This window comes from Haemaphysalis longicornis, unplaced genomic scaffold (genome assembly GCF_048455015.1).
Source record: "Haemaphysalis longicornis isolate Haplotype H1 unplaced genomic scaffold, Haemaphysalis longicornis Haplotype H1 scaffold_14, whole genome shotgun sequence".
Classification (NCBI taxonomy): domain Eukaryota; kingdom Metazoa; phylum Arthropoda; class Arachnida; order Ixodida; family Ixodidae; genus Haemaphysalis; species Haemaphysalis longicornis.
In genome coordinates this window covers 26507036-26525483 of record NW_027526245.1, presented here as the reverse complement: position 1 = coordinate 26525483, position 18448 = coordinate 26507036, and the positions used below count along the sequence as shown (strand labels likewise).

The 18448-nt window shown below is 47.0% G+C and overlaps 1 protein-coding gene across 1 annotated transcript in view; it reads left to right on the top strand.

The window, feature by feature from the left end:
* The window catches only part of LOC144165213 (fatty acid synthase-like), a 229107-nt gene that overhangs the window by 111179 nt on the left and 99480 nt on the right, over positions 1–18448 (top strand). The window contains exon 16 of the mRNA XM_077695331.1: positions 11279–11452. Within this exon, the coding sequence (XP_077551457.1) occupies positions 11279–11452 (174 nt within the window). The remainder of the gene's footprint in view (positions 1–11278; positions 11453–18448) is intronic.

Here is an 18448-nt window from a genome sequence, read left to right as displayed (position 1 = left end):
GTAAGTACACACAGCGACGGCTACGAGGGACGCAAAGATCACAACTGAATGGGTACAGAAAGTGGATAGTGTGCGCTAGCTCAGCTTAGGCTGTAGTGTGGGCGGCGGCGGCAAGCAGTATAAAGCAATATAACAGGCCGCTGGGACCCTCGCTCGCTTTTTGCCTGCCAGAAGCAGCCCAAAAGCGAGCGGAAGCGACGATGAAGTTAACTTTAGCGACGAGCGACAAGGACAGAGGACATTGGCGGCAGTGTATTAATTTTTTTCGCTTGTCGCTGTCGCCCAGTACACTCTATTGTTGAACCTTTTGAGTTACGTTTTCCGTGACGCTTGTCGCCGTCCCTGCATGCTGTCACCCCTTCATCTGAAGAAACTCGACGCTAACGCGAGCACATGTGTTAAGCGATAGTCACGTTGTTATTTAGACATATCTGTGATAGCCATTGAACGCCAGAAACTGGCATCCCGATAACGAAAAGCATACCGAAAACAGAACTAACAAGCTCTTAAGAGACGAAGAGCCGAATCCATGGTCCTTTGCACTAGCCACTTGCTGCTATTCCGATTCCCACAGTACCCACAATTCCCACGGCGGCGTGCGTCCGCAGCGACACTTTCCACTTTAGGAGATATTGAGGAACTCTATGGCCTGACTTGATGAGGGATGAGAGCATGTGCGTGGGGTCTCGGGTTCTACAAGACAGGGAAGCTCCATAGCAGATGGTCAAGGTCAGTGACTTGTTGGCTGTCCGGTGGTCCAAACTGTTTGCAGGTACCGTCACCGGGGTGTAGACGAAAGCGTGCCATGATGTGTGGCGTTACGGTAGTGTTCCTCCCAATACGTCTGAGTATGACCGTTGCCCACCAATCGAAACGAGATGGGATAGGGTGAACCTCCTCGGGTAGACGAAGTCGAAGCGTTGCACTTCGCACATCACCTGCTCTGGCAATACCATTTTCGTAGTCATCCTCTAGGTCGTTGCCTTCCTCTTCCAAGTCGTCAGGCAGCAGCTCCAGAAATGGGCGTGTCGACGCTTGCAGAGAGGGGAAGACGTTCGTCGTTCGCGACAGAGACTTTGGCAACTACCGGGGTTAGAAAGCATCTACCGTGCTGCCTTGTGTGCCTCCTCGTTGCCCGCTATCGCTTTATGGCCAGGGACCCATCGAATTGTAATTGTGCGGCCGACTTGTAGAAGGTCTCTTGCAAATGTCCGACTGCACGTGTTATTGTTTCCGCATTCTTTCACGGCTTTCTTTTCGTTAAATACTGATGGCGACGACACCACGATCAATAGACTTGCCGGGTGAGTAGAGGTCACGTTGCGCCTAAAACTCTGTGAAGGTGGGAGGGGTGAACGACGTAAAACAAAGTTGGGTTACGTATTTGCAACGACAGCGTAACACTGCTAGCCATACCTCGGCAAAGTTGGCGCGGCTCACTCAAACTCACTCACAATTTTTTTTTCGAATCACCACTCACTCAAACTCAGACTCAATGCTGAGCAGCACATCTGCGCTCACTCAAACTCAAGCTCACATTGAGCGCAAAACTCAGAACTCACTCGGACTCAAAACTCAAAATGTACTCAGAACTTAAAATGTACTCAAACTCAAAATGTAATCAAAACTCAAAATGTACTCAAACTCAAAATGTACTCAAAACTCAAAATGTACTCAAACTCAAAAGTGTACTCAAACTCAAAATGGACTCAAAACTCAAAACGTACTCAAACTCAAAATGGACTCAAAACTCAAAATGGACTCAAAACTCAAAATGTGTTCAAACTCAAAGTGAACTCAAAACTCAAAATGTACTCAAAACTCAGAATGTACTCAAACTCAAAATGTACTCAAAACTCAAAGTGTACTCAAAACTCAAAATGTACTCAAACTCAAAATGTACTCAAAATGAACTCAGAACTCAAAATGGGCTGAGAACTCAAAATGAATTCAGAACTAAAATGGCCTCACAGAGATTGAGACAGTGAGTGAGAGTGTGAGTGAGAGTGAGAGTGGGAGTTGGGTGTGAGTGTGAGTGAGAGTGAGAGTGTGAGTGAGAGTGAGACTGCGAGTGCGAGTGTGAGTGTGAGTGTGAGCGAGAGTGAGAGTGTGAGTGTGAGTGTGACTTGAGTGTGAGTGTAAGTTTGAGTGTGAGTGAGAGTGAGAGTGTGAGTGGAGTGTGAGTGACAGTGTGAGTGTGAGTGTGAGTGAGAGTGGGAGTGAGAGAGTGAGAGTGAGAGTGAGTGAGAGTGAGAGTGAGAGTGTGAGTGTGAGAGTGAGAGTATGAGAGTGAGAGTGAGACTGAGAGTGTGAGTGTGAGGGAGAGTGTGAGTGAGAGTGTGACTGTGAGTGTGAGTTGAGTGTGAGTGTGTGAGAGTGTGAGTGAGAGTGTGAGTCTGAGTAAGAGTAAGAGTAAGAGTGAGAGGGAGAGTGTGAGTGTGAGTGTGACTGAAAGTGAGAGTGAGAGTGCGAGTGTGAGTGTGAGTGAGAATGTGAGTGAGAGTGTGAATCAGTGTGAATGAGTGTGAGTTGAGTGTGAGTGTGAGTGAGAGTGTGAGTGAGTGTGAGTGAGAATGAGAGTGTGAGTGAGAGTGACAGTGATCGTGAGAGTGTGAGTTGAGTGTGAGTGTGAGTGATAGTGAGAGTGAGAGCGAGAGTGTGACTGAGAGTGAGAGTGCGATTGCGAGTGTGAGTGAGAGCGTGAGTGAGAGTGAGAGTGTGAGTGTGAGTGTGAGTGAGAGTGTGAGTGTGAGTGAGAGTGTGAGTGAGAGTGTGAGAGTGAGAGTGAGAGTGAGAGGGAGAGTAGGAGTAAGAGTAAGAGTGTGAGTGCAAGTGTACGTGTAAGTGCAAGTGTAAGTGAGAGTGTGAGTGAGAGTGAGAGTGTGAGTGAGAGTGAGAGTGAGTGTGAGTGTGAGTGAGAGTGAGAGTGTGAGTGAGAGTGAGAGTGTGAGTGAGAATGTGAGTGTGAGAGTGAGTCAGAGTGCGAGTCAGAGTGAGAGTGAGAGTGTGAGTGTGAGTGAGTGTGACTGAGAGTGTGAGTGTGAGTGAGTGAGTGTGAGTGAGAGTGTGAGTGAGAGTGAGAGTGAGAGTGTGAGTGAGTGAGAGTGAGAGTGAGAGTAGTGTGAGTGAGAGTGAGTGTGAGTAAGAGGGAGAGGGAGAGTGTGAGTGTGAGTGAGAGTGAGTGAGAGTGTGAGTGAGTGAGTGTGAGTGAGTGAGTGTGAGTGAGTGAGTGAGTGTGAGTGAGTGAGTGAGTGAGTGTGAGTGAGTGAGTGAACGTATGAGTGTGAGTGTGAGTGTGTACCTTTTGCTATATACCTTTTGCGATATCCTCATAATTATAACCAGAAAGCATTTTTATATTTGTCCCACGTGATCCCCCTCGACGAGACCTTTAATTTGATACCCCACACACCCTAGCAGGATCATATGAAATTCATACCAGTCAAAATAACCATGACTTTTATGACTGTAGCCAGGAGGCATTATTCAGGTGTCCGACGTGATTCCCCTAACTGGAACCTTCAATTTGACGCCCTACATGCTTCAGCAGCCTCACCTTGAATTTAACTCAATCTATGACTCATAATGACTACCTCATGATTCAAACTACGAAGCCTTTTTTTTATTTGTACCACGTGATTCCCCTCGTCAAGATCGTAAATTTGATACCCTAGACGCCCTAGCGGGGCCACTTCGAATATTTAGTACAATAGAAGACTCGCCATGACAATCTAATGGTTATAACTAGGAAGCATTTTTGTATTTCTCCCAGGTGATTCCGCTCATCAAGACCATTAATTTGATACCCATCACATCCTAGCGGAATCATCTTGAAATTAAACCAATCAATGACTAACCATGACTATATCATGATATAGCCCTACCACATTTTTGCTGACGTGATTTCCCTTATCGGGACCTTCAATTTGATGCCCCGGACACCCAGTGGCATCATTGTGAATTTTAACCTAATTTATGACCCATTTTGACAATGTCATGATAATAATCAGGAAGCACGTGATTACCCTCATCGAGACCTTTAATTTGATACGCCACATGCCCTAGCGTCATGAGCTTGAATTTTAACGGAATCTATGACTCACCATGACTACGTCATGATATATCCATAACTCATTTTCGTCTCGTATGATTCTCCACATCGAGACCTTGAATTTGATTCCCCACATGCCCTCGCAGCGTCATTTTGAATTTTAACCCAATCTATGACTCATTATGACTGCCTGATGACTACAATCAGGAAGCACTTTTTTATTTACCCCGCTTGATTCCGTTAATCCCGACCTTTCATTTGATACCTTACATGCCTTAGCCTAATCAGTTTCACTTTTCACCCAGTCTAATGTGGTCATTATTCCTTCTTAAGGGGCGCTGCCCAGTCATTTCAGCTAATTCATTTGAAACAGCAGAAAGGACAGCCCCCGCCCCCATTTCCCCCCGGCTCTCACCTCTTCCTTTGTGACCCCTAGTATATCAAGCCGTTAACAGTAGCAGGCGAACAACCAGCACGCCAGCGCCGCCGTGTGCTTTCCCACCACCCTTTCCCACGCTCTTAGTGGATCCGTCAGGAGGAAAAGTTAAGACAACACTTTTTTATGACCTCACCAGTCAATTATCACTCACGCGCCCAGCCGCGAAAATTAGGTATATAGCAAGTGCTTATGGCCATGAAAATTCAACAAGAAACTAAAAAAAATCTGACACCCCCTCCCTCCCAACCGATCATGCAAATCGCGATTGGTGCCGTACCCGCAGGGAACCTGAATTCCGAGCCCACAGTGACGCATGAAACTTAACAGCCAACCATAGCTGCCTGCTAGGCCACTCATATGTACTCAAACTCAAAATGGACTCAAAACTCCTATGTACTCAGAACTCAAAATGTACTCAAAGCTCAATATGTAATCAAACTCAAAATGTACTCAAACTCAAAGTGTACTCAGAACTCAAAATGGACTCAAACTCAAAATGTACTCAAAACTCAAAATGGATTCAAACTCAAAATGGACTCAAACTCAAAATGGACCTAAACTCAAATTGTACTCGGAACTCAAAATGGACTCAAACTCAAAATGTACTCAAACTCAAAGTGTACTCAGAACTCAAAATGGACTCAAACTCAAAATGTACTCAAAACTCAAAATGGATTCAAACTCAAAATGGACTCAAACTCAAAATGGACCTAAACTCAATTTGTACTCGGAACTCAAAATGGACTCAAACTCAAAATGTACTCAGAACTCAAAATGGACTCAAACTCAAAATGTACTCAGAACTCACAATGGACTCAAACTCAAAATGCACTCAGAACTCAAAATGGACTCAAACTCAAAATGTACTCAGAACTCAAAATGGACTCAAACTCAAAGTGTACTCAGAACTCAAAATAGACTCAAACTCAAAATGTACTCAGAACTCAAAATGGACTAAACTCAAAATGTACTCAGAACTCAAAATGGACTCAGAATTCACTAGGTCTCAGGCGTACTCAAACTCAATCGGACTCAAACTCAGTCGGGATCACTCGGCTCAAACTCACTCAAGCTCAAACTCACCATGCCACACTAGCCTCGCGCTCACTCAAACTCAAACTCACGCGTGAGTTTCAGTCCAAATGAGTCTGAGTGAGTGGACTCATGAGTGAGTTCGCCGACCTCTGCTGCCAGCACGAACCAAAATGTTCATGACAGCCGAATGTGACGGATCATCCGCGACTTGTGGTATTGCTGAACTGACGTCGGCTAGTGCTATGGACAGCGATCCCTGAAGTGTTGAAAACGGGATAAAAAGCTCTGGAAAATTAATCACGGCAGCCTAACGCGGTGGACGTCCAGCCTGACTATCAACTGCGTCACGCACTCACACAGAACCGCGAAGTGTCCTGCAAAGTCACGCTGCGTATTTGAATCGGGCACTGCGAATGCACATTGACGTAATGACATGGTCACCCACCATGATGGCTAGTGGTGTATGTGGTTGTGGCACACCTTTCACGCAGGCACAACCTACGCTCATTCATGATGAAGCAATAGGCATTAAAATTCGCAAGAGCAGTTACAGTGTCACCGTAAGTGAAAACCGTAATTTCTCCGGAAAGTATTGCATGTTCCTGGAAATCGGGCTCTTGTATTGGACGTCTATGATGAGTCAGGTGCGTCATTTGATCACTTGGGTGCAAAACTCAGTGGCGCCAACCCCGTATGTCACTGGTCTCAGTTTTCACGGCCCAGAATCGCGGATATGGCACGCTTTGGTCTATAAGCCACTTGAGCACGAATACATTCGGGGTGATGGTGACGAGCTTGATCCGCTATGCGCAGAGTCAACGGCAGCAGGTTGCGAGACAAGTACTGTGCAATTTGCAATGTTCTTTAACGTGGCCGCTGCGCAACCAGCGAAAATCTAAGAAGTCCCATTCCACTGTATGGAGAGTGACGAATATGGCCTGGTTGTCCACAGTTGTTGCAGAGGGCCGGTTGCTTTACTCTCACATAAGCCGCTTCCGGTTCAATGCGCCTGAATTCACAGCACATGACTTGGTCCAAAGACTGGTGGAACGGGTTGGGTGAGACAGGCAGAAATTGTTTGTTGCTCCTAAAAAACTTCAATTCGAGCCTAGTGGTGGTGTAGGATCTGGGGTGCGGAGTACATCGATGTAAGCTGTTGGCATCGGCACCAGTTTAAATTGTGGTTCTGGCGAGCCATTAACAATGCTTACAACACTGAACAACACCGCGAAAACTGCAGCACATCGCGAACAAATACTGAGCAAAAGCTCCCAGATTGATTTCCCGTCCTTGAGATGAGGCGTGTGCACGGCCTGACTTAAGCAAAATGGAGATACGAGCTAGTTGGTGAACATCCATGAGTGAACATCCATGAGACACAGGGACGAGAAAGGGAAACGACACCAGCGCTTACTATCAACAGAAAGATTTATTAATATAGAAAACACATTTATACCACCACACCAAGAGCTAACAATCAAGCACGTGTGACCGTCGCACATGTGCAAGGCGGTAAATGAGGACAACCGCCCCACTTCCTTCTTTTTTTATTTCCCTCAACTTCAACCCCCTCTCCTTAAGAAGTTGCACTTCTTTATCTACAATAGTCAGTGACGGGTGTCTTATACAATCAGAACCCTGTATCCGGATATGGAAGGCTTCAGCAATTCCCGTGGTAGCACGGTCTCTGTGCTTAAAAACAACTTGCGTGTCTGTGAAGCATGGCTTACAACCGCAATCTGGCGCTGCACTGTTCAGGATGTCTGCGTGGTCGCTTTTTTTTTTTTTTGTTTCCAGTGCTGCACCTTCCTCCTCCAAAGTTGAGAGGCCGGAAAGCTCGCCCTCGCTGTTGTTTTCTTTGGTTGGCTGCTGACTCCACGGCTTTAATGGTGGCAGAAGTGGCAGCTTTATCGGTGTCTTTTGTAGTGTAAGCTACACTGGCCGAGGTTGAGAAGTTGCGAGCGGACCTTGAAGGGCCGTGCTGCGCAAGCGCGAGGAGCATTGGATTGGATTGACACCCGTACTCCAATACAATCTAGTTGGAGTACGGGTATGTTGAGAATTGGGTCTGCACATTTACAGGTCTGCGCTTTCCAGAGGAGTGGCGTCATAGCCGCGGCAGACGCACTCATGCCGGCGCGTGCCCAGCTGTGCGCCTCCGTTGCGTAGTAGCCGTCTGACACTGCGCCGGAGCCCCTTGATAGCCGTTTCGCGTGGCTCCTGGAGAGCCATGAGGCGCATGCGCGAGGAGCAGTGACTGGACTGGAGTGGACTGTACTGGACTGGATTAGATAGGACTGCTAAGCCACTGCTAATTTTTTTCTCACTTACTCCCTTCGTCCGTCGAGCGACTTCTCTCCGCTCGGTGGTTTTCGTTTACTTTGCTTTCCCTCTAGTCGCGTGAATGCGCCGCCTCACCCCGCCAAGACTGCCATGTTCGCTAAACAAGATCGGCAGCAGTGGTGGTCAGTCCCAAAATTGTTCATCTTAAGCCAAAAGTATGCCCAAGGCTGTCCGTCTTAATAGGACTTTTTGCATTGGGTCTATAGAAAACCAAACAAACCTGCCCATGTTGTTTGGCGTAAGCGAGAATTCTTCTTAACCTAGTTCGGCTTAGCGGGAGTTTGCTGTATTGCTATTGTTATGGAGAGTGGTTGAAATTCACTGGCCGTCGAATCCTGTTGACCGTGCGGTAAATTGTATTTCAACCTCGCGCTAAACCCTCACGTGGTTCGAATGAGCCACGCAAGGAAGATTACGATGAAGAAGGTAATGTACGTGCAGCACGCAGCGCGTGCAGTGGTCTTTAGTTTGTCCTTAAAAATGAACGCAACGCTCGCTGAAATGAATGCAGGGTTCTGCATTTCTTTTCTTCGGCACCACTAAAAGCCGAGGAGCGGTTTTCCCACATACCGAGTGCCCAATTCCTGCGTCCAATACTTGCGGGCCAATACTTCCCGACAAGTAGCATCATCTGAGGTGTGAGCGCGCGGCACGAGTCGAAGCTACGGCTGGTTCACCTTGGTCGGTTTTCCTTTCGATCCCTCGTCTGCGGGCTCAGTTATCACGACATCAAACCATTCTGGACAATTATTATTAGAACTCCTTTGATGGTAGTTTCATCCCATCCACACTGACGCCTGGAGGTTTGCAAGTGCGAAGGCAGCGACTTCCGCATTACCGGGACGGCATTTTGCTTGCCTGCGACACCGAGTACAGATCAAGCTCGTTCAGCTGGCCGAAGGGGCCGGTCTTAGCCACGTTAACACGGTACACATCCTCGTTATCACACTCCACGTACCTCTTGCCGTTCACACGCTTCCAAGTGGTAACAAAGGCACACCAGCGTCCCTTATGTATTTCGATGCGTCGGTGTATTTCTCGATAGTTCGCGTTGTGAAAGATGAACGTTTGGTCCGCTGTCAACCCATGGCGCACAAATTTCTTGATGCGCAACTCTTTTTGCAAGTAGTTGTGGACTCGTTCAGTTTACATGCCTCTAATATCGCCGCGCACGGTCCTTCAGTGCTGGTGCATAAAAATACCCTTATCTTCCCCCGTAACTCTCTGCCTGGAATGCCCCTACCACCCAATATCCCGTCCTCTTCCGTCCTCGGTCTAGTAGGAGTGCAAACTGACCATATCGGGGAAAGAGATTCCAGAACGTTTGTTCTGACGGGTCCGAGCAGCGACGACAGCCCGCGGCATTCGGGACTGGGAAAACCCTACCAACAATTTTTTTCGTTTTAGTATTTAAAGGGGCACTGACACAAAATTTTGAAGGCGAGATAGCTTCGGAGATAGATTGGTGGGAACACATTTACATCATCTGCAAAATATCAGCGGCGAATACAGCCTAGAACATATTTAAAATCAATTTTAAAGTGTGCGAAACGCAACCAAGCAGCCAGCAGAGGACCACGCGCAATCGACATCCCGAGGATATTGTGTAAATAAACAACGTCCAAACACGTCACGAGTTTGTGTTTGCCGCTTCCGCCCTGCCGGCGTTTTCCGCCGGCTCGCCGCTCCAATCGGAGGGCCGGAGGGCGGAGCTTCTGCTCTCGAGAACGAACGACCCGATCGTTGGCGGCGGAGGCGCCGTGATTTCGTCAGCTCATCGGGCAGCGGGCCGCGACAAAAGTTCTGCAGCGATTCCAGGCACTCTGTTTCTATTACTTTTTTTACCATTGAATGCGAAAACGCGCCGGAGGCATGAAAAGCCCACTGAGCTAGCCGCACGGTCGCTGTGCAGGCGGCGGCCACGGCCGCGAAGTGGCCCAGGCCGGCGCAGGTAGCTCGAGTGATAGCTTGTTACCTCTGCACGAAATTGTCCCCAAGTCCCGACCATGGTGGCTTACATGAGAAAGGAGTTAATGATGCCATGGCGGGTTGCATTAAAAATTGTCATCTGCACCGCTTACGAGAGCGGCACTCGAATATCCGCCGCAGTGCTAAGCCGAACACATCTGTAGGCGGACCTGTAGGCAGACCGGCCGGCTGCTCCCAGCGCGCGTCTTGCCACCCACGGTCTCGAGCGTCGCGCGTCGTTCTTTGGCCGCGGTAGCATTTGCACTCGCAGCGCCTGCGTCACATCCATGGTGGCTTTTTAATTAAGCGCCTCACGAGATCAGTACGTGGGGGCATTCGCAGAAACTGCAGTCGATGCGGATTCGACAGTGCTACGGCGGCTCTGCTCTGTGATATCCCTCCGACGGTCACGTGGTCAGCTTTGTGCACACAAAATCCACAAAATCCATCGTTTCGCGGCACTCGCTGAAACCGAAACTGCGACTGGCCGCATTTAAAATGCCTCTAATTAAACAACCGTCGCACGCTGAAGCAAATGAGGTTTCTACAGGTTATAAGTAGGTCACTAGCTACTTATCGCAACAAAAAAAAACAAGATGCAAAATTTTTGTGTCAGTGCCCCTTTAAACTCGGCTCAAGTAAACGTTTTACTCACTGACTTACATACAGAAATGCATCCCAAATGTGTCCGGTCGTTCTTTATTTTAGGTGCGTGCAATCATTCCTTTCGTTCAGCCAAAAAAAAGCTGGTCGTCGGAAATAAGCCAAGTGATCTTTCCAAATTTTGGTCAATACCGTGGTGGCTCAGTGGCTAAAGCGTTGTGCTGCTGTGCACGAGGGTGCGGGTTGGATTCGCGGCAGCGGTGGCCGCTTTTCTGATGCAGGCGAAAAGCCAAAACACCCGTGTGTACGATTTTTCGGCGGACGTTAAAAATCTCCAGGTGGGCAAAACTGATCCGGAGTCCTCCACTACGGCTCGCCTCATCGCCTGCGTTGCGTCGGCGTGTTAAACCCTACAATCAATCAAATCTATTAATTTCTGTCAGCTAACTTTAAAGCTCAGCATAGGCCAACTTCCCTATCTAGGATTCTGCAAGGAACTCTTCGCATTATATCTCAGTTGCAGGCGCTCCCATGCCGATACAAATTGGTCAGACGGAAACCCCTTCCCTGTTTTGGTTGTTACCCGGAATGTTAAAATAAGGAACACAGTTGAAGCGTCAAATTGTTTGTGTCAAAGTTTTGCGTCAAAGTTTTGCGCCTGTCAATTATACACACCAAAATTACCAACGCCGTTGTACGAATAACATTGTCTTTGCCGCTATATCTCCCCTTCTGGAAACATTTCATCTGACAAACCCTATATTTTTTGTAAAGGGTTTATATTCTTTAAGATACTATGCATATGGTGTATTTATGCATCGTTCGACATTTTCTTGCAGGCACCTCCGTCCGGTTGAAGTGGGAGAACAACTGGGTCACCTTTTTAGACGGCGTGCTGCAGATAGGCCTGTTTAAGGTCATCGATCGCACGTTTTGCCTTCCTACAAGAATCAAGAAATGTGTCATAGACACGGAACTCCATGCGCGAATTACGAAGGAAGGCGGAAATAAAGGTAAGTACTGGGTCGCTGTGTAATACCACCGCTTGAGCTATCAAAAGCATAATATGATCCACGCTGCAATACACAGACACACAGACACACACACGCACGCACGCACGCACGCACGCACGCGCGCGCACACACACACACACACACACACACACACACACACACACACACACACACACACACACACACACACACACACACACACACACACAGACATATATATATATATATATATATATATATGTCTGTGTAGTCTGAGTGGCGCTGGCTACCACCCTCAAGCGTCAGATACAGTTGTGGTAAATATAAATACCCCAGAAAGTGAAGGACAACACAGTCGCCCAGATAGCCGAATTGGTAAGGCATTCGAGATCTAATCGAAAGGCGTGGGTTCGGTCCCCACTCTGGGCGCGTGTTTTTCTTTCTTTCTTTCTCACGTAGTTAATAATAAAATAAAATAATTTAACGCCACTAACGGTAAAAAATCGTCTAACCATTCCCCTATGCCCTCTTTGGCGTTGTAGACTGCCGGCATTTCTTTCTGTATTTCCTAACGAGCCCCTCGTTTTCCAAACCCTATTATCTTGCGAAAGCTTAGCGAGGGCCTCGGTTCTGGCAGGCTTGATGTCAAGGTAGCATAAGAGGGTTTCCCGCCAGTTACACGCTTATGACAGGCTGTAGACGTTCGCGTCACGCCCCGGGGGTTAAAAAGAAGGTCCCCTTCTCCCCGTGTAGTCTGAGTGGCGCTGGCTACCACCCTCAAGCGTCAGATACAGTTGTGGTAAATATAAATACCCCAGAAAGCGAAGGAGAACACAGTCGCCCAGATAGCCGAATTGGTAAGGCATTCGAGATCTAATCGAAAGGCGTGGGTTCGGTCCCCACTCTGGGCGCGTGTTTTTCTTTCTTTCTTTCTCACGTAGTTAATAATAAAATAAAATAATTTAACGTCACTAACGGTAAAAAATCGTCTAACCATTCCCCTATGCCTTCTTTGGCGTTGTAGACTGCCGGCATTTCTTTCTGTATATATATATATATATATATATATATATATATATATATATATATATATATATATACTGGGAAATGAGGGGCTCGTTGAATTAAGACAGAAATAAGGATTGCCATTCAAGAAAACCTCGTAAAGCAAAGGGGAGAACGTGGTAGGCCATAGAAACAGTTGAAGAAATTTTTGAGACAGAAAGAAAGTGGTGAAAAAATTCCCGCCGGGTGGGATCCGAACCCACGACCTCTAGAATACCGGTCTGGTGCGATGACCACTAGCGCTACCGGCGGGACTATTTCCACACCACTTTCTCGGGTATTTATGTTCAGGCATTTTTTGTTTCCTGTACTGGGGGTGGTAGCCAGCGCTACTAGGACTATGCGGGGTGAAGAGGACCTTCTTTTTAACCCCCGGGCCGTAACTCGAGGGTCTACGACACGTCGAGAGTGGTCGACCAGCGTTGAACCCTCTTAAGCGCCGTATGCCAATTAAGACTGCCAGAACAGAGGCCCTCGTTATGCATGTAGCGAATCGGAATGGGAAATGAGAGACTCGTTCAATAAAGACAGAAATTAGGTTTGGCAGTCAAGAAGACCTCGGAAAGCAGAGGGGAGATTGTGGTAGGTCATAGAAAGAGTTGAAGTATTTTTTGAGACAGAAAGGAAGTGTCAGAAAGGAAAAGAGACAGAAAGAAAAAGCGTTGCGAGAGTTTCGCTCTCTATGTCTATTGATGGGGTCTTTAGCCAGTAAATGCTTCCACGGTCGCGGCGATGCCTTCCGAGTGGGAAATATTTGTGTACAATGAACGCACGTCCGGCGTCATAAGAAAACACCCTGGGGAGATGACGATACCAGCAACTTCCTGTAGAAAATGGCTGGTATCTTTGATGTAGGACGAGAACGTAGGGGGGATGTCCTTAATTATGTGATTATGTGATTAGTGAAGCTTGAAAATTTTTCTGTCACCGTCCTGTTACTGGATACAATGGGTCTGCCCGGGTGGTTGCTCTTATGTATTCTGGGTAGCAGGTAAAATCGACTAGGGACAGGATGTTCCGGTGACATAATTTTAACCATCGCGGCAGTTATATTACCTTCCGTGACAAGAGATTTGAGGTTGTTGTGAATTTCACTTTCATAGAATTATGTGAGGTCATTTGGTAGCTCATTATAGAATTATCTGTCGCTTAGTTGTCGCATTCCCTCTTCCAAGTATTCAGACTTGTCAAGTATAACAATTTCTCCCCCCTTGACCGCTGGTTTGATAATTATGCTGGTGTCCGCTTGACGGGAATTGAAAGCTGCTCGCTCTTCTGCTGAGAGATTGTTGCGCACGGCTTGGTGCTGTGCATATGCCCGGACAACATCCTTCTGTACAGCCGCTATATACATATCTAAGTGCTAGTCTCGTCGGTCTTTTGGTGTCCAGGAATTGTTTGACGCACCAGGCAGTTGTGTTTTTGTGTTGGGGCGGTCATGCAAGTATTCCCGGAGACGCAGATTACGTGCGAATGTGTCGAGATCCTGATATAGTTGGAACTCATTCAAGTTTCCGGAGGCTGGGAAAAGTGTCAAACCTTTTCAGCGAAGTTTTTTTTTTTTTGAGCCGGGGATAATGTTTTGCTTGAGAGATTTACCCCGTTCGTTTGTTGTGTGTTCACGGGGCGAGATATAGCACCGGGACCTGGGGCGACGCCTACGGGATGGGTTGGTTGCACGGGGTTGACGAAAAACTGGGGGAAAGATTATCGCGTTGCAATTTCTTGATATTTTGTTGTGATATTTCTTTCCTCTTTGTCGTCTCAAAGTTTTTAAGTTCATTGCATTCTAAGTCGGATAGATTCGATAGCGACCTCTCTAGATTTTCGGCATCTAGAAGCTCCGTGGTCCGCCTTCGGGTGTGCTATGAAACAATCTGCGTGAGACCGACCGACGCATCGGACAGAACTTTCTCCCATTTCGTAATTTCCTCCGGATTAAATGTGCACATCGAGGGTGTGCAGGCTAGACGAAGACCTTTTGGTGCGGCGTTCTGGTTGACGTATGTTTCCAAGTGAGCAGCATGCAAATCAAAGCGAACACGCTTGTCGATTAAGTTCCTAATTAACAAAAAAGAGGGGGACCATGCCTGATCAGGGCCAGCCGTACCTGTCTCTACTGCAAGTCAATTCTCAGCCTCCCGGCGTGGTTGCGATGCCGCCTGCGTGGCCAGGCGCGTCATGTAGCGCCGTTCTGGGACGGACGGGGCTCGGAAAGGCGTGGGACGGGGCGGACCTTGTGCACACGGCGGGCACGGTGGGCACGGAGGACAGGGGGGCAGGCCGGACGGGGGATACGCTTGGCCATGGGTGTCACGCTTCTAACTCTCGCAACGCTTCTAACCATTGTACTAAATAATAATCACTTCGAATTCAACGAAAAGCACTTTCTTGAGATCAGTGGCACGGCGATGGGAACCAAGATGGCTCCAAATTACGCCAATATTTTTATGGCATCATTGGAAACTCCTTTCATTGCGAAGCAACAAAAGAAACCACTGTTTTGCAGGCGTTTCCTACATGACATATTCATACTATGGAACCACGACAAAACGAGCCTTCTCGACTTCATTTTCTTTCTTTCTTTCTTTATTCATTTCAAAATTTAACTGCCTCCATGAATCAATCAAGTTCATCCACGACATATCTCAAGACACTATCAGCTTTTTGGATTTAACCCTTCAGGTACATGGCAACTCCCTCGCGACCACCGTCTACAGAAAACCCACGGAGCGCCAACACTACCTGCATTTTGACAGAAACCACCCACGACATTGCAAAGTTGGAATACCATACTCGCAGGCATACAGAACGAGGCGAGTCTGGCAGTGGACGAGTGGAGGGGGATTTGTAATGCTGCCTTGTATGCCTTGCGGATGAGGCAGTCAATTTTGTCTATGTCGAAGGTGGTAAGCTTAAGGTAGGGGAGAGAGTACGTAATCCGACTGATGATGAAAGCCTCAACTAGACGGATTCATTCTCTCTCCTTGAGCCCGTGGTGACGGCTAGCGATTCGTCGAATAAGGCCAATTGTTTGATTTACTTGAGAGTTAAGTAGGGAGAGGAATTTGGCGTTACCTCGTTTGCGTTCTATAATTGGGCCTAGCACCTTAAGGGTTCGCACCACTGGGATTATTCGGTTGCCGAGGGAAACTTGTATGCTCGGCGAATCACGACAAGACCGGGCAGGGAGAGTGAGCAGGGCAGATTTTTCTGGAGACAGGATAACCCAGCGAGTTGCGCCTCTGTCTCCACGATATGGGCACCCTGTTGAAGGATGGTTTCTATCTGAGGATCGCTACCTCCAGGTACCCCCATCGTAATGTCGTCGGCATATAGACTGTATCGGAGGCCAGGTACCGAATCTAACTATTTGGGGATGTTCAGGATTGCCAAATTGAACAAAAAAGGAGACAATACTGAACCCTTAGGTGTACCTATGGAAGGAAGTCGGACGCGATCAGAATGGAGCTCGCCTACCTGGAGTGCGGCGGTGCGTGCGGTAAGAAAATCACTTACGTAGTTGTAAGTGCGCTCTCCTGGGTGGATAGACTCTAGGCCTGTGCGGATTGCACTATGGGAGACTGTCGAATGCTTTTGTCAAATCGAGCGCAAAGATCGCCGCTGCGTCGCGTTTAGGTGGTTGGGAAATTATCTCTTGGTGTAGCTGCAGGAGGACATTTTGGGTGGACAGTTTAGGTCTAAACCCGACAAGGACGTATATCACGGAAATAAGGTCAAAGGCTTTTAGGAGCTGACAAAAATGCGGAGAAATATATTTTGAACCGGCGAGATTTCGGGAAAGTCCTCCAGGGGGAGTTTCGGCGAAGCCGAATTTCACATTCACATGATTGCAGCCTCACTGCTTCGAAGGAAAGGTGTACAGCTTTCTCAGAATCTTCAGTTGAAGAAAAATTCTTTCTCGTGCAGGTTTCGAACCTGGGACCACCGCCTACACAGGCCAGCCGCTCTACCAACTGAGCTAACCAGGAGGCTAGCCGTTTCTAGTGCGAGAGCGAATTGATGAACAACTCGAAGTTAAGGAAAGCTTAATAGACCCCATTGAGGTGCTGGTCCCGGGTTCGAATCCTAGACCAGGTCGAATTTTTCTTTTACTGCTGAATTTTTGAGTCAGCTGCCCAGCTTTCCGTTGAAGATGTTTGGCTGCTTTGAGGTGGATGTGAAATTTTCCTTCCCATAACTATATATTTTTTTTCGAAGTTTCGTAGTATGCACTCATTTTGTGCTAGTAGAGCCAGTTCAGCCGACATTTGTTCCGGAAAACCGTACGTTCGAACCAATCAGCGAAGGTAGTAAATGTTTAAAACTATTTTTCTACACCCTTCGACAGGTGGACAGGTCGAATAGATATCGGGTGGTAATTGGAAAAATCATTGCGGTTTCCTCTCTTGTACGTTACTGCTACTCTTGCAAGCTGAATGCTAGATGTAAATATACCAGTTACAATACAGGCACTCAAAATAAGCGTAAAGCAGTCTGATATTACATCCACTAAGTATTTTACAGGTTTAGTCTGAAATTGTCATCTGTTTTGATGGTTTTGAAGTTTATAAAAAGCGTTATAATTTATCTGAGATCAGTTGGGTATGAAAACATAGAGTTAGGATTGCGTGAATTTAGGAAGGACAGGTTACTTTATTGGCTTGTGGGTACGAGGCGATATTTAAGAAGTGATCATAAAAAGCATTAGCCGAACCTACACCAGGGACTTCACGACCGTCTTTAACTTGGTAAGTACGTAAAAACGTCCTAGATGTAAATATCTGGGAGCTTACCTAACGTATGCTTTCAGGTGAACTAAGCTTGTAAACAAACACATGCTTAAGGCTGCACCTGTTCAAGTTGTTCAGACAAAATTTAGGGATCTACGCAGTCACCTAAGAATTAAACTACTTTTTCTCAGGTGCTGTGATTGTCAGAGTACGCATGTGTTATCGGGGGTCGTCCGTACACGGCGATCTCGCTGATACGCTTTAAAAATTCATAAAAGGGCTGCCCGATTTGAGTTGGGTGACTGGGTTCGTCAACGTGGTAGTACAGAGTGAGAGGAAGTTAAAATTGGCAAATTCTAAATATCGCAGACAAACTTTCCCTGTAGAATGTTTTAAAACTTGAACTGACAAGGGAAATATCAAAACACCATCCTACTTATCTGAAATGAGTGACGACAATTTTCAATTTCACAATTTTTTTTCATGGTGGAGGCTTCAGTTAGACGACGGCTTTCGATGGGTGCCGAATTTCATTTCATTTCATTTTTATTTCCTTAAGGACCCCACTGGGGGGGTATTACATAAGGGGTGGATACACAGGAAAAGAAAACATTTTAACACATTAATTTTCGCAGCACAGGTGATTTGTAACATTTGCAATGAAGGATGATGGGAAGGTGGTTGAAACAATGGAGCAGGGAAGGTCGTTCCAATCCTTGACGGCGCGGGGAAAAAAAGAAGCGGAAAAAGTGACAATTCTGTTGCGATAACGGGACACTTGAAGTGGATGGCTTGTGCGGTGTGAAATGTATGTCGGGGGGAGGATGTAAGGAGCTGCATTGAGGGAAGAATGAAAAAAATTATGAAAGAGGGAAAGGGTGGCGATACGACGGCGAACAGAGAGGGGTGATAAACCGGATTGTGGTTTCAAGGATGAAACGCTGATGTCGTACGAGTACTGCGAGTGAATGAATCGAACGGCGCGATTTTGGACAGATTCCAAGTCGTTAATGAGATATGTTTGGGGCGGGTTCCATATGGGGGAGGCATATTCGAGTTTTGATCTGATGAGGGACTGATATGCCAGCAACTTCACATGTTTTGGTGCGTGACGTTAGGTGACGCTTCAAGAAGCCCAGTGATTGGAGTGATCTTCCACTTAACTGTATTTACCTTTAGGAATTATGGATTTTACGCGATTTGTGTAATTTAATTAATT